The sequence below is a fragment of the Oncorhynchus kisutch genome, linkage group LG23 (genome assembly GCF_002021735.2).
Source record: "Oncorhynchus kisutch isolate 150728-3 linkage group LG23, Okis_V2, whole genome shotgun sequence".
In the NCBI taxonomy this organism is placed as follows: domain Eukaryota; kingdom Metazoa; phylum Chordata; class Actinopteri; order Salmoniformes; family Salmonidae; genus Oncorhynchus; species Oncorhynchus kisutch.
The window spans coordinates 8,136,758-8,164,279 of NC_034196.2; the positions used below are offsets into that span (position 1 = coordinate 8,136,758).

Below are 27,522 nucleotides of genomic sequence, written 5' to 3' on the forward strand. Positions count from 1 at the left end.
ACATACAGTCAATAATACAGTAGAAACAAGTCTATATACGACGTGAGCAAATGAGATGAGAAGGGAGATAAAGGCAAAAAAAAGGCCATGGTGGCAAAGTAAATACAATATAGCAAGTAAAACACTGGAATGGTAGATTTGCAGTGGAAGAAGTAGAAGTGGAAGTAGAAATACAAAATAATGGGGTGCAAAGGAGCTAAATAAATAAATAAAATAAAATAAATACAGTAGGGAAAGAGGTAGTTGTTTGGGCTAAATTATAGGTGGGCTATGTACAGGTGCAGTAATCTGTGAGCTGCTCTGAAAGCTGGTGCTTAAAGCTAGTGAGGGAGTTAAGTGTTTCCAGTTTCAGAGATTTTTGTAGTTCGTTCCAGTCATTGGCAGCAGAGAACTGGAAGGAGAGGCGGCCAAGAAAGAATTGGCTTTGGTGGTGACTAGAGAGATATACCTGCTGGAGCGTGTGCTACAGGTGGGAGATGCTATGGTGACCAGCGAGCTGAGATAAGGGGGGACTTTACTTAGCAGGGTCTTGTAGATGATATGGAGCCAGTGGGTTTGGTGACGAGTATGAAGCGAGGGCCAGCCAACGAGAGCGTATAGGTCGCAATGGTGGGTAGTATATGGGGCTTTGGTGACGAAAGCACGGATGGCACTGTGATAGACTGCATCCAATTTGTTGAGTAGGGTATTGGAGGCTATTTTGTAAATGACATTGCCGAAGTCAAGGATCGGTAGGATGGTCAGTTTTACAAGGGTATGTTTGGCAGCATGAGTGAAGGATGCTTTGTTGCGAAATAGGAAGCCAATTCTAGATTTAACTTTGGATTGGAGATGTTTGATGTGGGTCTGGAAGGAGAGTTTACAGTCTAACCAGACACCTAGGTATTTGTAGTTGTCCACGTAATCTAAGTCAGAGCCGTCCAGAGTAGTGATGTTGGACAGGCGGGCAGGTGCAGGCAGCGATCGGTGTGTGTCATGCAAGCCAAAAAGGCAGTGTTTGGGGCAGGATAAGAACATGCAGATGAGCATGTTCTGATGAGGGACTAATGAGACACTTATGAGAGCATGACTGACAGCAAGGAAGATGGGACACAGTATTCAGTTCCCCTACAGGGTAAATCCCTTCCCCTCAACTAGGGCTGGGCCACATGACCTAAAACTCACATCTCAATTTTTTCAAACTTATGGGCGATTCACAATATACATCTCGATTATTTTGTTTTCTCGAAATAAGCTTTGCTGCGCAATTAAAAAGGTCAATACACTGCATTTCAAAAAGTCAGGAATAATCTAATGAATTCAGGGTTTATAAAATTATACCTAAGCTAAATACAAGCCTTCCACAACCATAAGACCCACTAATAATTGACAAAAATATAAACGCAACATGCAACAATTTCAACGATTTTACCGAGTTACAGTTGATAGAAAGAAATCAGTCAATTGAAATAAATTCATTAGGCCGTAATCTATGGATTTCACATGACTGGGCAAGGGGCGGATCCATGGGTGGGCCTAGGAGGGCATAGGCCCACCCACTGGGGAGCCAGGCCCAGCCAATTGGAATGAGTTTTTCCCCACAAAAGGGCTTCATTACAGACAGAAATACTCCTCAGCATCTTGTCTTGTTGAATCAACTAGTAGAAGTCTGGAGAACTTTAGGTTGGGATGTTGAGTTGCAATGAGGACGCTGGCATCCAACGTTTGCATTTGACTGGCTTTGAGTTGAAATTACATTCCCCTCAGTTGTCTGTCTCTCTCTTTTCCTACCTTATCAGACAATGTTTTAGTAGCCTATACAGCATTAGTTTTGTATCTTATGCATGCAGGCTTGTTGCAAGTTGGAACATTTTTCTCCATTCGGAGCTCCACCCATGCTAAATATTTCATATGGTGTCAATACAATCCATACTCTGCCCTTTTTCATCGTCTTCCTGAGAGGAACTTCCCCAGATTTTTTTATTTTTAAGAACATGAGAAGCCTGGGCTTCCGAGGCTGTAGAGACATTAACCCTCTTCTCTGCCTGTCCCTACCCGAGAGACATGTACTGTTTATGGTCGAGGAAACAATGACCTATATACTCTGGCTGGACTACCAGTGAGAAAGCAATATTGTTGAGGACAGGGGAAACCACAAACTCTCTTCTCTAGCTCCCTCAGCTCCTGATATTGGACATTGACTGACCTCTGGGTTCTGTGGAGGCTGTGGTGGGGTAGGAGGCTGTGGAGGAGTCTCCCAGGGAGGTGTCAGCTATCCTCTGGCCAGCACACATGGCCTTCGGGGTCTGGAACACAGCCAGTGGAGCCACGTTCATCTACAACAGGCCCACAATGATCCTACAGGAGAGGGCAGGGCAGCGATTAAACTAAGAGTACGGTGTACACTCTCAGACAGAAAGACAAGGGATTGTGTTATCAGAGAAGAAGGAGAGGAGAGATGAAAGGAAGCTCCAACCTCTCTGTGTATGTCTGTGTGTGTGTCTCGGAGGGGTTTGGATAATGCAACAAAAAAAAAACGAATCACTGTCTTCATGAAGATTGACCTTCTAATTGCCAGTTCATCTTCTACTGAAAAAGGGACCAGCTGGAATATAACATCACAAACATATACTTCATAACAAAAAGAAGACCAGCATGCACTTTAAGAAGGTATAATTATATCCTGAACAAAACATCAACACATTAGACGTAGTAGAAACGCTGAGGCTTTCCGGAAGCGGTATTGCTTGCGATTCCCATCAACTGATATAGCATCCATTTCCTGTGAGCAGGCAGGACAATGGAGGAGATCGCTTCCACAAAACGTGTCTATTTCAAACTGCCCGTACGTCCACTCGAGGAATGCCTTCTGGAATGTGTCGCCACATATCTTTCCACTCTAATAACATGCAAGACATACAGGGGTAGGGTACAATGTTTATATTGGGGACAAATATTAACCACTAATTCATTCAAATTATCATTTGATTATTATATTCACACTTGACTTGGCAAAGTGCTTTGTTCTTCCATCAAGCATTCCCACAAAGGCTTGACGGGAGAATCCTGGGGCCAACACCTTCATGTCTTCAAAGGACTTGAAGAGGTCCACTGTGAAGATGGTCTGGTGAGTCACGGTGGCTGGCCAGTAGCCACTCTTTACAGGTTTGTCCAGCCACACTGTCCAATGTCTTAGACACCCGGAGCAGTTCAGAGCAGGAACGGACAGGTTGTAGCACTGTGAGTCAGGAGTAATTATTAGGAAGTAATTAAATTACATTCTTTAAAAACGTGAATAGAAGTAAAGCCCTTAAAAAACACATTTACCATTTATTCCAATCACATGTCCTGCTTGCCACTGTAACTGTCGGGCGCTGGAGAGGGGCAACCACACAGCTGTGGCACTGCCATGGGCAAAAAAATACAAACCAAAATGTGACAAGAATCACAAATAAATTGTTAAATATATTGGACTGTAACTACTGATGCATTGAAAATTGTGCAGCATGACTAAAAAGTGGATATTGGAGGAGCGGCTATCAGATGTTATTTGAAACATCCTTGAAACATTCATCATCCTGATGAATTACAGAGGTTGGGGACAAGGGGCGATAAAACCCTTCAAACAGAGACTCCCTGTTGTGCAAAACCTTGGTGCTATGGGTGGCTATGTCACATGTGGTACAGAGGAGATGCCTGGGCAGGCAATCTTAGCACCACACAACCGCATCCTCCCTGTTGCAATACTGACACAGTACCTTCAGCAGAGAACATGCTGTCCCCATCACCACTGCCACGTTTGTGCACACAAGGCCTGCCTCTCTACCCAAGTCACTTTTGCAGGTCCTGTAGGTCCTGCATCAGGGAGTCTTAAAACAAATAAAAATAAAATAAATGACAGGATTCATGAAACAAAATGTCATACAGCTATTTTTATGTTTGGCATGGAATTTGTTTCACATTCTGTACCTGTATCTTGTGGGGATAGGAGCAGGAGCATGGTTACTGCAGGAGGATGGGTACAGGTAATGGAAACTATTAAATCCAATTGTGTTTTCTGTATATAATGTAACCTAAAGGCATTAGTATAACTGTGTTTTTTGGGAGTAGAAACCAGAAACCAGAATCCAGATATAAAGATATACATACGGTGCATTCGGAAACAATTCAGACACATTCCCTTGTTCCACATTTTGTTACGTTACCGCCTAATTTTAAAATGGATTAAATGCACATTTTCCCCTCATCAACCTACACACAATATCCCGTAATGACAAAGCGAAAGCAGGTTTTTCAACATTTTTGCAAATGTATAAAAAAAAAAAAAAACTGAAATACCTTATAAGACTTACTTACTTATAAGTATTCAGACCCTTTGCTATGAGACTCGAAATTGAGATCAGGTGCATCCTGTTTCCATTGATCATCCTTGACATGTTTCTGCAACCTGATTGGAGTCCACCTGTGGTAAATTCAATTCGTTGAAGCTATAAGTCTCTATAAGGCCCCACAGTTGACAGTGCATGTCAGACCAAAAACCAAGTCATGAGGTCAAAGGAATTGTCCGTGGAGCTCCGACACAGGATTGTGTCGAGGCACAGATCTGGGTAAGGGTACCAAATCATTTCTGCAGCATTGAAGGTCCCCAAGAACACAGTGGCCTCATTCTTAAAATGAAGAAGTTTGGAACCACCAAGACTCTTTCTAGAGCTGGCCGCCCGGCCAAACTGAGCCATCGGGGGAGAAGGGCCTTGGTCAGGGAGGTGACCAAGAACCCGATGGTCATTCTGACTGAGCTCCAGAGTCCTTCCAGAATGACAACCATCTCTCCAGCACTCCCCCAATCAGGCCTTCATGGTAGAGTGGCTAGAAGGAAGCCACTCCTCAGCCCGCTTTGAGTTTGCCAAAAGACACCTAAATTACTTTCAGACCATGAGAAATAAGATTCTCTGGTCTGATGAAACCAAGATTGAAGTCTTTGACCTGAATGCCAAACGTCACGGCTGGAAGAAACCTGGCACCATCTCTACAGTGAAGCATGGTGGTGGCAGCATTATACTGTGGGGATGTTTTTCAGCGGCAGGGACTGGGAGACTAGTCAGGATCGAGGGAAACATGAACGGAGAAAAGTACAGAAAGATCCTTGATGAAAACCTGCTCCAGAGCTCTCAGGACTTCAGACTGGGGTGAAGGTTCACCTTTCAACAGGACAATGACCATAAGACACAGCCAAGACAATGCAGGAGTGGCTTTGAGACAAGGCTCTGAATGTCCTTGAGTGCCCCAGCCAGAGCCCAGACTTGAACCCGATCTAATATTTCTGGAGAGACCTGACAATAGCTGTGCAGCGACATTACCCATCCAACCTGACAGAGCTTCTCCAGCAGAGAAGAGCTGGAGAAACTCCCCAAATGCAGGTGTGCCAAGCTTGTAGCATCATACCCAAGAAGACTCATAGCTGTAATTGCTGCCAATGGTGCTTCAACAAATTACTGAGTAAAGGGTCTGAATACTTATGTAAATGTAATATGTTTTTAATTTTAATACATTTGCAAAAATGTCTACAAACCTGTTTTTGCTTTGTCATTATGGGGTATTGTGTGTAGATTGATGAGGGGGAAAATCAATTTTAGAATAAGGCTGTAATGTAACATATGGAAAAAGTCAAGGGGTTTGGATACATTCCGAATGCCCTGTATGTCATCAAATGATGATACACTGTAGGTCATTATATTAGACATGTCATTAAATGACATGTACATAACTATGTGGTTTTAATGTACATTAGCAGTGGTTCTTCTTAATTTGAGAGTAATATAACACTTTGAATCTATACATGCAACCTAAGAGTTCATGCCTGCAAGACAGAGGCTTAGGTTACATTCAATCGGTCTGAGGATTTGAACGTTTTATAGCACCACTTTATACTTAATCCCACATTGAAATGAAAGCCAGTGAGACAGCTAAAAACTGCATTTAGTACTAGTTAGAAATGTCCTAACAAGGTAGTCATGCTGCCTGACAGTTGAACGATGCTAGCCTTGATGAGGCCCTTACTCTCTTGGGGTTGTTGTGTGTAGTGTGATTTCCTTTGGGTCAAACGACCTGGCTTCAAGCCTACCCCAGGTTAACACCCCCTCCTACCATTTGCTACTCTGATGCGCAGTAGTAGGAGAGTGCGCGAGGGTCAAAAGCACGTCCTGTTAAGGCGTGAGGGATTTGTGATAGAGAAGCACACAGGTTGTGTTTTCTGAATCGAGGGAGCAGTGTAACGATCCTAGCATTGATAAATCTGTTAAGAAATCCCCCAAGGGAGATCTCACTCTGGACATCACCCTTGGGGTACATTGTGGATGGCTGATTTTCATTACTGTGGGGACTGCGTTATGTTGTGCAAAAGCAAAGCCTCCACAGTTAACACTCAAAAGGTTTTTGTTATCGATCTGCTTTATTTCATTAAATCACAGGTGAGTAATGCTGGCATTACTTTTTATGAAGAGTATTTGAATATTCACATGTACACAATTGGTATACAGACAGCAAAAAGAGAATTATAGTTTAACATGTGCAGACACCAGCGTAGCTAGCTTATTTATGGCCTGTATTGTCCCATAGAAATATGATACAGGCAATACATGAACTAACTACACCATCGAATATCTCATTAAAATGCTAAATAGTTTCTTCTGTTTATTATATGTTATTTATTATATGCAGAGTAATTTCTTATTTTAAGTTGGGTGAGGTATCAACACAAATACTGACGTATACTAAGAACAAACAAAACACGGTCAGTTACCGTACCCTGCAAATCATTATCTGAAGAAACTCCAAAAAATACAATAGCATTAACTGTAGTTTTTGTGTTGAGCAAACAGAAACAGTTGTACATTTATTTTGGCATTGTCTACATGGAAAGCAAATGTGGCAAGATATTTATAGTTTTATAATTGTTAATATTCTTGATGACTTTTGTTTATTATGTGAGAATATGCTGCTAGGTTTCCTTAACTATAATAAGGGCAACTGTAATAAGGACAAAGAAAACAAATGTTACCTCTTAAATCTAATTGTGCTAATGGAAAAATGTAACATTCATAAATGTAAATTCACTAATAACAAAAACACTCTCCTTGTTTTCTATAAGGAGTTTGAGCTGTACATTAAGACCATACTACATTCTTCCAATAAGAAACTTGTTAAAACAAGGCCTTTGTATAATCTGTCATTTGTTGTACCCCCTAGCAAATGTTATGATTGTCTGTTTGTGTCAATTCCGGTACTACGGAATCATGGGAGATTAAGTTTCACAGTCCGTCACTCATGAAATGAATTGCTCAATAATTCATTAAAAAAATACGTTCATGTGCTTCCACGACTGATATTGTGTTTTTACATAATTAATAACAGCGAGTAGCTAGCTAAAAAGGCCCAATGTTCACTGGCTCATGGCGGGAACCAAAAAGCATACATCCTCCACATACAACACCCGTTCTGCCAGTCACATTCTGTTAAAGGTCCCCAAGCGTGCACATCCCTGGGTCGCTCTTCTTTTCACTTCTGGAACTGGAACTAGCTGCAACCCCCCCCCCCCCCCCCCCCCCAAAAAACACTCAAATTGGACAGTTTTATCTCCATCTCTTCATTCAAAGACTCAATCATGGACACTCTTACTGACAGTTGTGGCTGCTTCACGTGATTGTATTGTTGTCTCTACCTTGCCTTTGTGCTGTTGTCTGTGCCCAATACTGTTTGTACCATGTTTTGTGATGCTGCCATGTTGTGCTGCTACCATGTTGTTGTCATGTGGTGTTGCTACCATGCTGTGTTGTCATGGTGTGTGTTTTGTCCTATACATACAGTATATACACTGTGGCAACTTCAGCATGTAAATCCTGGTGGGGCAAAATAAAAAAAGGTGGGGTGCAAGCCAGCAAAGCCACAACACTAAACAATACATTCATTGCACTATACCACTGCTACACTTGGCTATCAGCAGAGCCTTGTCTGGCAGCAAAACAGTGCATTCAGCCTCATTTACTGCCTTTTTTTAAAACATAGCTGATATGGCTGGTTTCTACTGACAAGTGAGACGTGCAAACTATGGCACAAAGGGACGACAAGAGGATAAGAGTGAGCTAGAATGGACGTAGTCAATATCATTATTTGTTCAGCACTTTTGAAATGTACAGCGACAGAATTCAAATCATGGGCCGTTCTTACAGTGTACACCAAGTCAGAACCGCAGGATAAATAAAGGGGGCATATAAGCAGCCAATGAAAGCTTTTACAATGTTCAAAGATTACATTTCTCAAAAACAAGTTAGAGCCTACATGTGCACCAGCAAGTCAGAACAGTATGTGAAATTAAGAGGTGAATATAGGCTCAAGTATTAGGGTGAGGTACATGGGCTACTACCAGCTTACTACACAACATACACTTAGTATTACTTTCTTAGCTACAGTGTACATATCTCCCTGGCATATTACATCATTTATATAGCAGCATACAATACATGTTTGGACTCACCTTGTTGCGCTGTACTCACTTGAACAGGAAGGTGGCGTGTTTTGTCATCAAATGTTGTCATCAAAGTCTGGCATTCTCTGGATTTATTGTGCTTTCAAGACAACTGGGAACTCGGAAAAAAATACGGTTGAATCATGATGACGTCAGTGATCTTCGGGGCTCTAGAAAGAGACCAGAGTTCCCGATTTACTATTCCGAGTTAGATAAAAGTTCAAAACGTGTTTTCCCAGTCGTAGCTCGTTTTTCCCAGAGTTCTCAGATGTCTTGAACTCACTAAAGTCAGATTTTGCAGTTACGAGTTAATAGTTGTTTTGAGCACGGCACAAATCACCCTTCATTGACCGCATGGCCAATGTTGAATGTTAATAATTTTAAACTAGGAAAAGAGACCCTTAATCTTAGACTTGGGACCACACAGCCAATCCACTGAATAGCAGGCTAAACATTTACTTGCAATGCTTGCAGTTGGCCACTGATTCCTTCCAAACCACTCATTGTTGAATTTGCGATTTCCAACTTGTTGTGTAATGTTTATGTCTAATGGCCGATGTGCACGATACGTTTTATCTATAATTTCTCTTTATTATTTATCTTCATATGACAAGGATTAAAAAGGATTTGCCAGTAGATTGTCGACTTGATTCATGATGATGACTGCTAGCTAAGATTTTGAAAGTATGATGTTGACATGATCAGTCCAATCAAAGCTACTGTAGACATAACAAATAATACATTTTCCTAAAAATGACTTACCTCGCGTTCTCACCGTAAAATAGCTAATAGCTAAAATAAACAGTTATGTTTATTTGTAGTAATAACGCAAACTCGGTGCGCATCAAGTTTAAAGATATTGAGAAGTGGCGTGGCATCAGAGGTCTCTGGTGTTATGGTTGTGAGCGCAATGCATCATGAGTTTGTGCTATTAGTACATACAAACATTGTGCTTATTTGTACATATAGTACATAGTTAATGAGATACTTACCATTCTGCTTATTTGTACATATAGTACATAGTTAATGAGAGACTGGGTTACGACAGTACAGGCAAAGACAGTAACAGCATGAAATTGTTGTACAGGTTTAGAAACTGTGAATTTAGTGTTGCAGAAAGAACGCAAGAGGGCGCTAAGTTCACAACCCGTGGAACTGACGGAAAAAGCTGACGGACTCTTCCATGTCCGTATTAGGGGTGATAAATAATCGCCAGTTTCATTATTGATTTTTAAAATGTAAATAACCAAACCTATTAGTTTTTTCTTATAGATACAAAACACCAAAGTTACATTTCATAAATACAACTTCTCAAATTTAGTTGGCGGTCTACAGATATTCCACACAGACATTTTCGGATTCACACTGACACCGTGGGAATGGTTTAGTCATCGGATGGCGGTTGCTATGGGTGTGAACAAACGGGACAGCAGCAACGATGGACGTCTGTGTTCGGCACGGCAGAGGGGCCACAGGCAACACGGTGAAGGTTGGTTGAATACTTATACGTCTGAAGAAGCATATGAACAATGTTTGTGGGCGATATTACCGGTCGAAGCCGGCGGTTTATTCAAACGGCCAGCAAGGGCGCTCAATTCTGCCTTCTTGGCTTCGTATGCTTCTGCGGCCGGGGCGTCACTGCAGTGTCAAACGATCGGCCTGCAGTTTTTGTGTCTGCGTAGACATGAAATCCACCAAACCCAGATGGTGATTCTGTCTGCAATTAAGTGCCCCGACCACAGCTTTTTTGTAAACCATGCAAACCATGCAATTGCATCCGTTAACTTCACCTGTGACTTGGATGCATATATTAGCATAGCTGTATGTTAACATTAACTGTAGCTGGCTTGATACTGCATAATTTATTCAGTTCTTGAACCCAAATCAAATCAAACTTTATCTGCAACATGCGCCGAATAGAACAAGTGTAGACTTTACCGTGAATTGCTTACTTACAAGCCCTTAACAAACAGTGCAGTTCAAGAAGAAGAAGGTTAAATGTAGGGGTAAAATGTGTTTTATATTGGATATTCGGTTCACGCTCCCCAATAACTATTAAGTCAAGCCTGCCATGACTATGAAGATGGTATTTTCGGAATCGGGTGGATGGAGAAAAATCCAAGCCTTTGTGTATTTCATAAGATTTCAATCTTCAATAGCTATTACCATTGATGTACAATGAACACAAATAAATGCAACATGCAACAATTTCTATGATTTTACTGAGTTACTTCATATAAGGAAATCAGTCAATTGAAGTAAATTAATTAGCGCCTAATGTATTGATTTCACATGACAGGGAAAACCGATGCAAACAAAAAAAAATGTAGTAGGGGTGTGGATCAGAAAACCAGTCAGTATCTGGTGTGACCACCATTTGTCTCATGTAACTTGAGACCTCTCCTTCGCATAGATATTGTAAATAAGAATTAGTTCTTAACTGACTTGCCTAGTTAAATAAATAAAAATAAGTGTTGATCAGGCTGATTGTGGCCTGTGGAACATTGTCCCACTCTTCAATAGCTGTGCAAAGTTGCTGGATATTGGTGCGAACTGGAACACGGGAGATCCAGAGCATCCCAAACATGCTCAATGGGTGACATGTCTGAGTATGCAGGCCATGGAAGAACTGGGACATTTTCAGCTTCCAGGAATTGTTTACAGATCCTTGCAACATGGGCCATGCATTATCATGCTGAAACATGAGGGGATGGCGGTGGATGAATGGCACAACAATGGGCTTCAGGATCTCATCACAGTATCTGTGCATTCAAATTGCCATTGATAAATGCATTTGTGTTTGTTGTCCCTAGTTTATGCCTGCCCATACCATAACCCCCCAACGTTGACATCAGCAAACTGTTCGTCCACACGACGCCATACACGCTGTCTGCCATCTGCCCAGTACAGGTGAAACCAGGATTCATATGTGAAGAGCACACTTCTCCAGCGTGCCAGTGGCCATCGAAGGTGAGCATATGCCCACTGAAGACGGTTACAACGCCGTACTGCAGTCAGATCAATAGCCTGGTGCGGATAACGAGCACGCAGATAGTTTCTGACAGTTTGTGCAGAAATTATTCGGTTGTACAAACCCACAGTTTCATCTGTCTGGGTGGCTGGTCGCAGACCATCCCGTAGATGAAGAAGCTGAATGTGGAGGTCCTGGGCTGGCGTAGTTACACATGGTCTGCGGTTGTTAGGATGGTTGGGCATACTGCCAAATTCTCTAAAATGACATTGTAGGTGGCTTATGGTAGAGAAATGAACATTAAATCATCTGGCAACAGCTCTGGTGGACATTCCTGCAGTCATCATGCCAATTGCACACTCCCTAAACTTGAGACATCTGTGGCGTTGTTCAACACAACACCACAGATGGCCTTTTATTGTCCCCAGCACAAGGTGCACCTGTCTAATGATCAAGCTGTTTAATCAGCTTCTTGATATGCCACACCTGTCAGGGGGATGGATTATCTTAGCAAAGGAGAAATGCTCACTAACAAATTTGTGCACAAAGTTTCAGAAAAATAAGCTTTTTGTGCGTATGACATTTCTGGGATAATTTATTTCAGCACATTAAACATGGGACCAACCCTTTACATGTTGCGTTTTTATATTTTTGTTCAGTGTATATAAACCCTGGATTGCTGATGCTATGTCTTTGCTTTTGAAAGGTTTTGAAGCCACCGGTCTGCCATATTGGCACTCCCCAATAGGAGAATGAATGTGTATAAATGCATTTCTAGAGCTTCCCCACCATTTGTAAAAAGTATATTTAGGAAGTGCCAAGATGGAGTCACGGTGACAGTGCCCCTTATCAGTCAACCAGTGTATATACAGTACCAGTCAAAAGTTTGGACACACCTACTCATTCAATGGTTTTTCTTTTATTTTTACTATTTTCTACATTGTGGAATAATAGTTTTGATGTCTTCACTATGAAATAACACACATGGATTAATGTAGTAACCAAAGAAATGTTAGACAAATCAAAATATATTTTAGATTCTTCAAAATAGTCACTCTTTGCCTTAATGACAGCTTTGCACACTCTTGGCATTCTCTCAGCCATCTTCATGTGGAATGCTTTTCAAACTGTCTTAGAGATCCCACATATGCTGAGCACTTATTGGCTGCTTTTCCTTAACTCTGCGGTCCAACTCATCCCAAACTATCTCAATTGGGATTGAGGTTGGGTGATTGTGGAGGCCGACCTCCCTGCATCATCTAATGCAGCACTCCACCACCCTCTATGGTCAAATAGTCCTTACACAACCTGGAGGTGTGTGTGTTGGGTCATTGTCCTGTTGAAAAGTTTCACTAAGCGCAAACCAGATGGGATGGTGTGTTTCTACAGAATGCTGTAGTAGCCATGCTGGTTAAGTGTGCCTTGAATTCTAAATATATCACTGACAGTGTCACCAGCAAAGCAACATCACACCACCTCCATGCTTCATCCGTTCACCTACTCTGCGTCTCACAAAGACACAGCGGTTGAAACCAAAAATCCCAGATTCAGACTCGGAAGGAAAGATTTCCACTGGTCTAATGTCCATTGCTTGTATTTCTTGGTCCAAGTAAGACTCTTCTTATTATTGGTGTCTTTTAGTAGTGGTTTCTTTCAAAATAAATACTTTTAACAAAGCACAAAGCTGGTTGAGAGAATGCCAAGAGTGTGCAAAACTGTCATCAAGGCAAAGGGTGGCTACTTTTGAAGAATCTCAAACAGAAAATATATTTTGATTTGTTCAACACTTTTTTTTGGTTACGACATGATTCCTTATGTGTAATTTCATTGTTTTGATGCCTCAATACTATTCTAAAGAACCCCTAGAATGACTAGCTGTCAACTTTTGACTGGTACTGTATATATCATTGGCTCTCACACCAAGTGTGCCATGACTATGAAAATGGCATTCTGAATTGGTGGAGGAAGGACAAAATCCACTGGTTAAAAAAACTGGTTGTTTAATTTTATTGCTTTCAATCTTAAAAGTATGCCATGACAATTATAGTGGCAGGAGGTGGACATTAATGTTGTAACTTTTAATGGGTTACAGAGTTAATGTTTACAGGTAAGTCATTGAGCTGTATCTAAAGATATTTTCTTCAGTTATTTACATATGTAATTGCATTAGAGATTGAGAGAACTACATACAGTTGAAGTCGGAAGTTTGCATACAACTTAGCCAAATACATTTAAACTCAGTTTTTCACAATTCCTGACATTTAATCCTAGTGTAAATTTCCAGTTTTAGGTCAGCTAGGATCACCACTTTTATTTTAAGAATGTGAAATGGCCATTTGTGATGGCCACTCCAATACCTTGACTTTGTTGTACTTAAAGCCATTTTGCCACAACTTTGGAAGTATGCTTGGGGTCATTGTCCATTTGGAAGACCCATTTGCGACCAAGCTTTCTGACTGACAGATGTCTTGATGTTGCTTCAATATATCCACAATTTTCCGTCCTCATGATGCCATCTATTTTGTGAGGTGCACCAGTCCCTCCTGCAGCAAAGCACCCCCACAACATGATGCTGCCACCCCCATGCTTCACGGTTGGGATGGTGGTCTTTGGCTTGCAAGCCTCCCCCTTTTCCTCCAAACGGTCATTATGGCCAAACAGTTATATTTTTGTTTCAACAGACCAGAGGACATTTATCCAAAAAGTACCATCTTTGTCCCCCATGTGCAGTTGCAAACTGTAGTCTGGCTTTTTTTTATGGCGGTTTTGGCATCTTCCTTGCTGAGCGGTCTTTCAGGTTATTGTCTATACAGGACTCGTTTTACTGTGGATATAGATACTTTTGTAACTGGTTTCCGCCAGCATTTTCACAAGGCCCTTTGCTGTTGTTCTGGGATTGATTTGCACTTTTCGCACCAAAGTACATTCATATTCATCTTTAGGAGATGGAAAGCGTCATACCGCTTCCTGAGCGGTCCCATGGTGTTTATACTTGAGTAATATTGTTTGTACAGATGAACGTGGTACCTTCAGGCATTTTGAAATTTCTCTCAAGGATGAACCAGACTTGTGGAGGTCTACAATTTTTTTCTGAGGCCTTGGCTGATTTAAAAATGTTATCAAGTGAAGAGGCACTGAGTTTGAAGGTAGGCCTTGAAATACATCCACAGGTACACCTCCAATTTACTCAAATTATGTCAATTGGCTTAACAGAAGCTTCTAAATCCGTGACATAATTTTCTGGAATGTTCCATGCTGTTTAAGGGCACAGTCAACTTAGTGTATGTAAACTTCTGACCCACTGGAATTGTGATTAAAGTGAAATAATCTGTATGTAAACAATGTTTGGAATAATTACTTGTCATGCACAAAGTTGATGTCCTAACCGACTTGCCAAAACTATAGTTTGTTAACAAGAAATTTATGGAGTGGTTGAAAAACAAGTTTTAATGACTCCAACCTAAGTGTATGTAAACTTCCGACTTCAACTGTACATATTTCTATTGTATACGACAGGTAGTAGGAAGAGGGGAGAACGCACCAGTTCTGTACAAGTGACAAGTGATTATCCTGACCTTCGTTAGCAACTTTCTTCTATTGTTTTGTAGAATCTAAAGTTGTTAAATGTAACGTGAACAAGTAGTATTACTAAAAGAATCTTTCATTTCAAACCCGACATCCCGAGTCATTACTTTGAAGATGGTTATTCTATAATTAAGGCATATTCCTAATCTCAGGCCAAGGACAAATGAATACATTTTGAGATGATATGCAATGAAGAGTGATCCATCAAAGTGTGTGGGTGTCTGGCTAAACCTGTCTTTGTGTTATTGTTGTTGTGGTTCCCAGGTGTTGGAGTGTGGTGTGTGTGAGGATGTCTTCTCTCTCCAAGGGGACAAGGTCCCCCGGCTGCTGCTCTGCGGTCACACGGTCTGCCATGACTGTCTGACCCGGCTGCCCCTGCATGGTAGAGCCATCCGCTGCCCCTTTGACAGACAGGTCACTGAACTGGGTGAGTTCTGTAGGGTTTTGTTTCTATACAGGCCCTTTGTTTTCCTGTGTATGTGTTAGAGCAGTGGTTCCCAAACTTTTTATAGTCCCGTACATTCCACCTCCAGCTGTGTAACCCCTCTAGCACCAGGGTCAGTGCACTCTCAAAAATCGTTTTTTGCCATTGTAAGCCTGCCACACACACACTATACGATACATTTATTAAACATAAGAATGAGTGGGAGTTTTTGTCACAACCTGGCTTGTGGGAAGTGACAGAGCTCTTATAGGACCAGAGCACAAATAATAATAAATCATTTTGCTCTTTATTTAACCATCTTACATATAAAACCTTATTTGTTCATCGAAAATGGTGAATAACTAACCACAGGTTATTGAGAAGGGTGTGCTTGAAGGGATGCACAACTCTGCAATGGTGGGTTGTATTGGAGAGAGTCTGTCTTAAATCATTTTTCACACACAGTCTGTGCCTGTATTTAGTTTTCATGCTAGTGAGGGCCGAGAATCCACTCTCACATAGGTACGTGGTTGCAAAGGGCATCAGTGTCTTAACAGTGCGATTTGCCAAGGCAGGATACTCTGAGCGCAGCCCAATCCAGAAATCTGGCAGTAGCTTCTGATTTAAATAACATTTTCACAGAATCGCTTGTTGCAATTTTGATGAGGCTCTTGTTCAGATATCGGTAAGTGGACTGTAGGCAGGGCATGAAAGGGATAACAAATGTTTGTGTCATCTGTTTCGGGAAAGTACCTGCGTAATTGCGCACCCAACTCACTCAGGTGCTTCGCTATACCACATTTGACATTGTCCGTAAGCTTGAGTTCATTTGCGCACAAAAAAAGTTATACAATGATGGAAAGACCTCTGTCTGCATTAACAAGGACAACACACAGAAGAGCTCCAACTTTTTAATCATAGCCTCAATTTTGTCCCCCATATTGAATATAGTTACGGAGTCCCTGTAATGTTAGATTCAAATCATTCAGACGAGAAAAAACATCACCCAGATAGGCCAGTCGTGTGAGAAACTTGTCATCATGCAAGCAGTCAGACAAGTGAAAGTTATGGTCAGTAAAGCTTGTCTCTCAATAAAAAAAAATTAAAAAAAATTGTCAATACTTTGCCCATCGATAACCAGCGCACTTCTGTATGTTGTAAAAGCATTACGTCGTCGCTGCCCACATCATTGCATAGTGCAGAAAATACACACAAGTTCAGGGGCCTTGCTTTAACCTCTCTCTAGGGTATGTGGGACGCTAGCGTCCCACCTGGCCAACATCTAATGAGATTGCAGAGCGCCAAATTCATATACAGAAATACTCATTATAAAAATTCAGAAAAGATACAACTATTTTACATAGGTTTAAAGATGAACTTCTTGTCAATCCAACCACTGTCAGATTTTAAAAATGCTTTACTGCGAAAGCATACCTTACAATTATTTGAGAACATAGCCCAGCAGACAAATCATTACAAACAGTAACCAGCCAAGTAGAAGAGTTACACAAGTCAGAAATGGAGAGAGAATGAATCACTTACCTTTGATCTTCATATGTTTGCATATGTTTGCAAGACATTCATTTATTCAATAAATGTTCCTTTTGTTCAATAAAGTCTCTCTTTATATCTGAAAACCTCAGTTTTGTTTGCGCGTTTTCTTCAGTAATCCACAGGCTCAAACGCAGTCACAACAGGCAGACAAAGAATCCAAATTGTATTCGTAAAGTTCATAGAAACATGTCAAACGATGTTTATATTTCATCCTCAGGTTGTTTTTAGCCTAAATAATCGATAATATTTAAAACCGGACAATAACGTTGTCAATATAAAAGGTAAACAAGAAAGGCACTCTCTCGGTCGCGCGCATGGAAAAAGCTCTGTGACACGGCAGGGTCCACTCATTCAGACTGCTCTTACTCCCTCATTTTTCAGAATACAAGCCTGAAACAATTTCTAAAAGCTGTTGACATCTAGTGGAAGGCATAGGAACTGCAATTTGAGTCCTAAGTCAATGGATACTATAATGGCATTGGATAGATAACTACAACAACCAAAAATATTCATACTTCCTGAATGGATTTTTCTCTGGTTTTCGCCTGCCAAATCAGTTCTGTTATACTCACAGACATTATTTTAACAGTTTTGGAAACTTGAGTGTTTTCTGTCCAAATCTACTAATTATATGCATATCCTATCTTCTGGGCCTGCGTGGAAGGCAGTTTAATTTAGGCATGCTTCTCATCCAAAATTCCAAATGCTGTCCCCCTACCCTAGAGAAGTTAACAAAGTTAACCATTTTCACTGTAGTGTCCAAAACGTCTTTCAAGCTGTCAGGCATTCCCTTGGCAGCAAGAGCCTCTCGGTGGATGCTGCAGTGTACCCAAGTGGCGTTGGGAGAAACTGCTTGCACGCGCTTTACCACTTCACTATGTTTCCCTATCATGGCTTTGACTCCATCAGTACAGATACCAACATGAGCAGCAGCTACGTTTGGCTACGTACGGACCGTTAGTGGAATTCCCGCTAGAGAGTAGTGGTTATTGTGTTAGTTATTTGACTAGGCTACATGTATTTGACATTGTGTTGTTATTTCACTGAACACTAGATGGTTTAATTGTTGGCTGTGAAACGAGGCTACTTAGGTGAGAAACAACCTCACCCGAATGTGAGGTTGTCATTGATCAATATAAATGGACTGTTTGAAAATGTGAAGAAATTACATGTGTGTATATATATATATATATATATATATATATATATATATATATATATATACAGTTGAAGTCGGAAGTTTACATACACTTAGGTTGGCGTCATTAAAACTCGTTGTTCAACCACTCCACAATTTTTTTGGTTTGAAAGTATTTTTTCCAACAATTGTTTACAGACACAGTGAATTCTAAGTGAAATAATCTATCACAATTCCAGTGGGTCAGAAGTTTACATACACTAAGATGGCTGTGCCTTTTAAACAGCTTGGAAAATTCCAGAAAATAATGTCATGGATTTAGAAGCTTCTGATAGGCTAATTGACATCATTTGAATCAATTGGAGGTGTACCTGTGGCTGTATTTCAAGGCCTACCTTCAAACTCAGTACCTCTTTGCTTGACATCATGGGAAAATCAAAAGAAATCAGCCAAGACCTCAGAATTTTTTTTTGTAGATCTCCACAAGTCTGGTTCGTCCTTGGGAGCAATTTCCAAACGCCTGAAGGTACCAAACACCATGGGACCACACAGCGGTCATACCGCTCAGGAAGGAGATGAGTTCTGTCTCCTAGAGATGAACGTACTTTGGTGCGAAAAGTGCAAATAAATTCCAGAACAACAGCAAAGGACCTTGTGAAGATGCTGGAGGAAACTGGTACAAAAGTATCTATATCCAAACTAAAACGAGTCCTATATGGACATAACCTGATAGGCCGCTCAGCAAGGAAGAAGCCACTGCTCCAAAACAGCCATAAAAAAGCCAGACTACGATTTGCAACTGCACATGGGGTAAAGATCGTACTTTTTGGAGAAATGTCCTCTGGTCTGAAGAAACAAAAATAGAACTGTTTGGCCATAATGACCATCGTTATGTTTGGAGGAAAAAGGGGGCTTGCAAGCCAAAGAACACCATCCCAACCATGAAGCACGGGTTGGCAGCATCATGTTGTGGGGGTGCTTTGCTGCAGGAGGGGGTGCTTTGGTGCACTTCACAAAATAGATGGCAACATGAGGATGGAAAATTGTGGATATATTGAAGCAACATCTCAAGACATCAGTGAGTCAGGAAGCTTGGTCGCAAATGGGTCTTTCAAATGGACAATGACCCCAAGCATACTTCCAAAGTTGTGGCAAAATAGCTTAAGGACAACTAAGTCAAGGTATTGGAGTAGCCATCACAAAGCCCTGACCTCAATCCTATAGAAAATGTGTGGGCAGAACTGAAAAAGCATGTGTGAGCAAGGAGGCCTTCAAACCTGACTCGGTTACACCAGCTCTGTCAGGAGGAATGGGACAAAATTCACCCAAATCAATGGGAAGCTTGTGGAAGGCTACCAGAAACGTTTGACCCAAGTTAAACAATTTAAAGGCAATGCTACCATTACGAATTGAGTGTATGTGAACTTCTGACCCACTGGGAATGTGATGAAAGACTTTAAAAGCTGAAATAAATCATTCACTCTACGATTATTCTTAAAATAAAGTGGTGATCCTAACTGACCTAAGACAGGGAATTTTTATTAGGATTAAATGAGTTAAACCTGAGTTGAAATGTATTTGGCTAAGGTGTATGTAAACTTCCGACTTCAACTGTATATCTTTTTTAATGTGAATTACATTTTTAACCCCCCGACGGCGTTGTGCGTGCCCCAGTTTGGGAATACCTGTGTTAGAGGATGTGAGCGAAGTGGAGCGTGTGTAATTTGGCTGTAATGATCGATTCGGCCTTCTCTCCTGCTCCAATTTCACTCCGGTACTGCTCAGCCACGAGCTCTGGGCGTTCTCTGTCCAGCATTTTTCATTTCACCACTATTCCCCTAATAAGGCCTATACTGTTGTATTTATTTAGCCTACCCCACCACTAATGCGCAGAGATGTTATGAGTCAACAAAGAAATAGGTCACACAGCCTGTGTAATTGATAGCAAGACAACTAATCAGCCCATGTGGCATGTTTTGGTTTCTAAATAGGCTATTGTTAAACAAAAAGGGGAGTCTTAGTCTGAGCTACATTTTAAAGAAAAAAATGTGAGCGCTGATCACTTTTTAATTTTTTTTGCAGAGCAGGGGAATTGGCGTGGAACCACGGAGCGGTGCACAAAGACCGCTCCACGAGCGATGAGTGGGATTTCCAATGGCTTCTCTCCCTCTCTCTCCCAGGTGACTCTGGTGTGTGGGGTCTGAAGAAGAACTTTGCTCTGCTGGAACTTCTGGAAAGGCTGCAGAATGGAGCGTCCAACCAGTTGGGCGTGGCAGAGGAGTCCCTCAAAGGCATGGGAGAGGTAGGCAGTAGTTACTCCTGCCCTGGGTTCCCATCTGTCATCTGCAATTATCTGAAAACACATTTCATCATCCAGCCAAACATACATTTCATGTGTTGTCATTAAGTAAGTATCCTATGTTCTTCCCTTTCCTTCCAGAGTGTAATCCGCTGTGACGAGGACGAGAGCCACACGGCATCTATGTACTGCACGGTGTGTGCCACCCACTTGTGTGCCAACTGCTCCCAGCTCACCCACTCCACCCGCACCCTGGCCAAGCACCGGCGGGTACCCCTGGCAGACAAGCCCCACGAGAAGACTCTGTGCCCGCAGCATCAGGTCCACGCTATCGAGTTTGTCTGTCAGGAGGAGATCTGCCAGCCTGGGCCGCTCATGTGCTGCGTGTGCAAAGAGTACGGCAAGCACCAGGGACACAAGGTACGGCAGGAGGATGAGTCCGCTTGGAGAATATCAGTATTGACTGACTTACGTCAATCTCCCAAGCAACATTCCTAGCAACGAGACCCACTAGAGACAACAATATGTTATTAGAACCTGACCGATATGGAATTTTTTGATCCAATACAATTCCGATTTTAGAGTGGCAATATTCACAGATGACCAATAAAACCTTTTTTTTGTATTGATTGTGCTAAAAACAGCCCTACAAAGAACATCAATGTAAGCACCACATACAATTTAAGAGCACCAGAAAGACTATATATTTTTTAATAGGAAAAACTGTGTTACTCTAGCGAATGGGAGGATAAACTGCAATGATTCCAGCAAACAAAATGCCTAGACTCTGAAGACTGAGCTACCTCATGCTAGCCAGCTGGAACACCGCACTGGACACATTTTCAATGTATTGGTATTTTGTTGTCATTTGAAAAGAAAAACATCAATCACAAAATGTGGTGCTGGCACTCGCCCTACGCGTTGCCTCAGTAAACGGTCCTTGCTAGCTGGGATCCTTGGGACGTCGCCATTCCATTGAAGTTGACATTTTAAAATGGCAAGGTTCAGGGTTATGGGAGGGGTGTTTTAGCCTAGGGATGTCCCAAGGTTCCCAGGTAGCACTGACCCTCAGTGAACGACATCAAGTACTCTCACCCAGCTAGTTAGCTGGCTAGATGGGGGTGGCAAGTTGTTCGATCGGATTCAAGTCCGGGCTCTGGCTGGGCCACTCAAGGACATTCAGAGACTTGTTCCGAAGCCACTCCTGCGTTGCCTTGGCTGTGTGCTTATGGTCGTTGTCCTGTTGGAAGGTGAACCTTCGCTCCAGTCTGTGGTCCTGAGCGTTCTGGAGCAGATTCTCATCAAGGATCTCTCTGTACTTGGCTCCGTTCGTCTTTCCCTCGATCCTGACTATTGTCCCTCCCTGCTACCACTATGCTTCACCGTAGGGATGGTGTCAGGTTTCCTCCAGATGTGACGCTTGGCATTCAGGCCTAAGTGTTCTATCCTGGTTTCATCAGACCAGAGAATCATCTTGTTTCTCATGGTCTGAGAGTCCTTTAGGTGCCTTTTGGCAAACTCCAGGTGCCTTTTACTGAGGAGGGGCTTCTGTCTGGCCACTCTACCATAAAGGCCTGATTGGTGGAGTGCTGCAGAGATGTTTGTCCTTCTGGAAGGTTCCTCCATCTCCACAGAGGAACTCTGGAGCTCTGTCAGAGTGACCATCGGGTTCTTGGTCACCTCCCTGACCAGGCCCTTCTCCACCGATTGCTCAGTTTGGCCGGACGGCCAGCTCTAGGAAGAGTCTTGGTGGTTCCAAACTTCTTCCATTTAAGAATGTTGGAGGCCATTGTGTTCTTGGGGACCTTCAATGCTGCAGAAATGTTTTGGTACCCTTACTCCCAGATCTTGGGGCGGCAGGGTAGCCTAGTGGTTAGAGCGTTGGACTAGTAACCAGAAGGTTGCAAGTTCAAATCCCCGAGCTGACAAGGTACAAATCTATCGTTCTGCCCCTGAACAGGCAGTTCCTAGGCCGTCATTGAAAATAAGAATTTGTTCTTTAACTTACTTGCCTAGTTAAATAAAGGTAAAATAAAAATCTGTGCCTAGACACAATCATGTTTCGGAGCTCTTTGACAATTCCTTCGACCACATTGCTTGGTTTTTGCTCTTACATGCACTGTCACCTGTGAAACCTTATATAGACAGGTGTATGCCTTTCCAAATCACATCCAATCAATTGAATTTACCACAGGTGGACTCTGAGTTGTAGAAACGGCTCAAGGATGAAAGGGAAGAGCGAGACTCACAACTCTGTAGTGGAGTAGTGTCGTTTCTTCTCTGGGACAATTTGTCCGGCTACAGTTTTTTTATTTATCGGCTTTTCATTTTTTTTTGCCGGCATTTGCCAGCTAATGGAAACACTGGTGCGTAGTCATGGGTGAACAGGGAGTAAAGGAGTGGGCTGAGCACGTACCCCTGTGGGGCTCCCGTGTTGAGGATCAGCGTGGCGGAGGTGCTATTGCCTACCTTCACCACATGGGGTCGGCCCGTCAGTAAGTCTAGGACCCAGTTGCACAGGAAGGGGTTCAGACCCAGGGCCCTGAGCTTAGTGAAGAGCTTGGCGGGTACTATGGTGTTGAGGCAGGAAGGTTGAGGCTGTTCCACTGCTATGATTTGATTAATTTCTCCTTACTGATTGCTTCCTTCCTGTAGCATGTGGTTCTGGAGGCAGAAGCCAATCAGATCCGTGCATCCATCCTGGACATGGCCCACTGTATCCGGACGTTCACAGAGGAGGTGTCGGAGTATTCCAGGAAGCTGGTTGGGATCGTACAGCAGATTGAGGGAGGGGAACAGACCGTGGATGACGGCATCGGCATGGCACACACTGAACATGTAAGAACAGCTGGCAGTGGATGATTTTTTTGCATTCTACACAACAGAAGAACTTTTAGTTGTCAAAGAGGATAGCTAGGCAATTGAGGTATAATCAATGTAAAGCTGTTACCGTATTTACCAATTTACAATGGCTACAATTTAAAAGTACTCAAACGTTGTTTCCTTCCAAAAAAAGTCATGAAATGGCTTACGTTTAATCCTAGTGTATCTTTCCTCATGCTGTGTGTATTCCTGATGGACTCAGTCGTCTGTGGGTGTTCCCCAGGTCCCAGGCACGGCAGAGAGCGCCCGGTCCTGCGTACGGGCCTACTTCGCCGACCTCCACGAGACACTGTGCAGACAGGAGGAGATGGCGCTCAGCGTAGTGGACGCCCACGTCAGAGAGAGACTCATCTGGCTCCGGCAGCAGCAGGAGGACATGGCCATCCTGCTTTCCCAGGTCTCCACTGCCTGCCTGCACTGTGAGAGAACTCTGCAGCAGGTAGGAGCCAAAATGGGGCCACCAATAGGGTTAGCATCTAGAGCACACCATAGGAATGCAATCTCTGCTTGCACCGGAAGGTGCCGTCGTTTTCAATAAGCAGCTTTGCACCGCTATGTTCTTTCTGGGGTCTTCTGTGTGCGTGTTCAATTGGACAATCCCTCCTGGATTCTACGATAGCAAATGTTTTTTCGTTTTTTTCAAAATCAACAATGCCCAAAATCAACAATATTATCAGAGGGCTTGCAAGTTTCACTAATCACTGCACTATTTCAGCATAAAACAGTCAATTCATCGCAATATTATTGGACAAAACTGACTCATCCCCGCAGCACAAAAAGAGGGCTCGCATTCTCAACCAATCACTGCACATTTACCACATAATATGGTTCAATCAAGCCACACGTCAAGCCACTTTCCCTCGTCAGCGCATTTGTGAAAAATTTGACAAAATCATTGCATATTGCCATATAAAATGTCAGAATTGTCACAGCAAGATCAAGCATTCTTGCCCGCAAGTATCACAAAACATCCCAGTAATCATGACTGATGTCTTTCCCGTCTCTCGGTAGGATGACTGCAGGGTGGTTCTGGCCAAGCAGGAGATCAACAGACTGTTGGAGACTCTGCAGAAACAGCAGCAGCAGTTCACTGAGCTGGCCGACCACATCCAGCTAGACGCTGGTATCCCCGTCACCTTCACCAAGGTACAGCACTCTGCTCTACTCTGTAGGAATTCAAGACTTGGCACACTCTCCATTGAAAGGTAATTAGTTACGTCCTTTAGACGACATGGTTTTTCTCTGTTCCAGGACAACCGGGTCCACATTGGTCCAAAGATGGAGATCCGGGTAGTGACCCTGGGACTGGATAGTGCAGGGAAAACCACCATCCTCTTCAAGCTGAAACAGGACGAGTTTATGCAGCCCATCCCTACCATAGGTAAACCCACAACAGTCGTTGTCATGTAGGCATGAGTCAAATTATGCATTTTTCCATGACATTTACCTGAATTGTATTGACATTAGCCATTCCTTCTTGTCATCTCTAGGTTTTAATGTGGAGACAGTAGAGTATAAGAATCTCAAGTTCACCATCTGGGATGTTGGTGGGAAACATAAGCTACGACCTCTCTGGAAGCACTATTACCTGAACACACAAGGTACACTACAATGTCAAAAGTATGTGGACACCTGCTTGTTGAGCATTAATATGGAGTTTGTCCCCCTTTTGCAGCTATACCAGCCTCCACTCTTCTAGATGTTGGAACATTGCTGCGGGGACTTCCATTCAGCCACAAAAGCATTTAGTGAGGTCGGGCTCTGATGTTGGGTGATTAGGCCTGGCTCGCAGTCAGCTTTCCAATTCATCCCAAAGGTGTTCGATGGGGTTGAGGTGCAGGCCAGTCAAGTTCTTCCACACCAATCTCGACAAACCATTTCTGTGTGGACCTCGCTTTGTGCATGGGGGCATTGTCATGCTGAAACAGGAAAGGGCCTTCCCTAAACTGTTGCCACAAAGTTGGAAGCACAGAATCGTCTAGAATGTCATTGTATGCTGTAGCGTTATGATTTCCCTTCACTGGAACTAAGGGGCCTAGCCCAAACCATGAGAAACAGCCCCAGACCATTATTCCTCCTCCTCCAAACTTTACAGTTGGCACTGTGCATTGGGACAGGTGGCGTTCTCCTGGCATTCGCAAAACCAGATTCGTCTGTCGGACTGCCAGATAGTGAAGCGTGATTGATAACTCTAGAGAACGCATTTCCACTGCTCCAGAGTTCAATGGCGGCGAGCTTTACACCACTCCAGCCGATGCTTGGTATTGCGGATGGTGCTCTTCGGCTTATGGCTGCTCGGCCATGGAAACTCATGTCATGAAGCTACCGACGAACAGTTATTGTCTGACGTTGACTGACTTGTTGGAAAGGTGGCATCCTATGACGGTGCCACGTTGAAAGTCACTGAGCTTATCAGTACGGGTCATTCTACTGCCATTGTTTGTCTATGGAGATTGCATGGCTGTGTGCTCGATTTTATACACTTATCAGCAACTGGTGTGGCTGAAATAGCCCAATCCACTCATTTGAAAGGGTGTCCACATACTTTGTATAAATAGTGTATCTGTCTATCCTCTTTCTTTCATATTACCTGCTTCCCTTACTGTATCAATAAATATGACAAATGTACTGCTTTTGAAGAGAGAGAATTTGAAAATCCAGTATGTTATACAAAACTTTTTCAGTAAATCATTTTTTTACTCATCCAGGAAACCTGGAAACAGGTTATGAATGAATAGGGCCCTGACTTTCTCAGTTTCTCTCTCCAGCGGTGGTGTTTGTGATTGACAGCTGTCACAGAGACAGGCTGATGGAGGCCCACAGTGAGCTGGCGAAACTGCTGACCGAGAAAGAGCTGAGAGACGCCCTGCTGCTCATCTTCGCCAACAAACAGGTACACACGCAGCCCTCTGGTCCAAGAAACAAGTACACACACACACAAAGATGATTAAGTCATTGATTCCTCTATCCTCATCTGCAGGATGTCCCCGGGGCTGAGTCAGTGGAGGAGATGACAGAGCTTCTGAGCCTTCACAAGCTGTGCTGTGGGAGGAGCTGGCACATCCAAGGCTGTGACGCCCGCAGCGGCACAGGGCTCTACGAGGGCCTGGACTGGCTGTCCCGACAGCTGGTGGCTGCAGGCGTACTGGACGTGGCCTAAACATCCCCTGATGACTGACTTCTGTTACTCAGTCTCACCCCTTATCCTCTTCCCCTAGAACTACCCCATAACCCATTGATACCCTAGAAAACAGTTTCACCAAATACCTACCTAAACTTCTTACCTGATGCTTACCGATCTTCGGTACCAATGCACTTGACTGATGATTTTATGTAATGCAGCATACGGTCTGAAAATGACACAAGCGGTGAAGGTTTGGATTCAGCTATTATTTACTTTGGTTGAGAAGTGTCTGTTACGTTAAATAATGCAGTTTACTGAAATCTGTATCAATCCATTTTGAGTTGATTGAAACAGACGTTGCCGAGATATTGTATCTCTGGTGAAACATCTGAGCGAAATTTTTGCCTCTTGTTTTGTGGAGTGTTGTTGTTGTGAAGAATGCATTGGTGCATGTGGGTTGTGTTCAGGACGGTGCAACGTTGCACTCGTTGCAGATAAATGTTTAGCGCTGACATGATTCCTTCATTAATTGACAGGAGGATTTTCACACTTTATCTGAATGTACCATAATGTTGTGCCCTACTGAATGTGACCCTGGCTTCATTTGAAACCAAATGAAAAATAATATCTGCTGTCAACTATAGGACTCCAGGTTGAGTTCTGTAATGACATTTGTTCGATTTTCTGTTTTAGCGATCTGCATTTTTAGTAACATACTACATTACCCACCTGTAGTAACGCTCTTTCAACGCCTCTTGTTGTATCGCAGAACCATCCTTTGGTTAGAATGAACTTTCCTTATTGCTATAGTGTTTACTACTTCTTGTATGTGTAAAAAAACAAAAAGGCACATGTGAAGAAGCCTTTCCCTCTACTCTTAACGGATCTCTTGATTTGCATAATCTTCCATTTCTGATGTGATTTTGAAACATTTAGAAGCACAGTGCACAGCCGCACATTTGTTACTCGGACTTGATGTTTTTTGTAAATTATTCATAATGTGACGCTAGTAAATAAAAACAAACGGATGAATGTCTGAATATG

The 27,522-nt window shown here is 42.7% G+C and overlaps 1 protein-coding gene across 1 annotated transcript; it reads left to right on the plus strand.

Moving 5' to 3' along the window:
- The first annotated feature begins 9,880 nt into the window (after positions 1–9,880).
- On the plus strand, positions 9,881–27,518 carry LOC109868530 (E3 ubiquitin-protein ligase TRIM23). Its single transcript, XM_020458155.2, is given in 12 exon segments — positions 9,881–9,921; positions 9,923–9,989; positions 15,321–15,483; positions 20,353–20,474; positions 20,613–20,891; positions 23,127–23,309; positions 23,578–23,793; positions 24,366–24,500; positions 24,606–24,735; positions 24,845–24,955; positions 26,123–26,247; positions 26,335–27,518. Coding segments are annotated over 12 exon segments (1,737 nt in total). The 5' UTR covers positions 9,881–9,895; the 3' UTR covers positions 26,515–27,518.
- Positions 27,519–27,522: the final 4 nt, after the last annotated feature.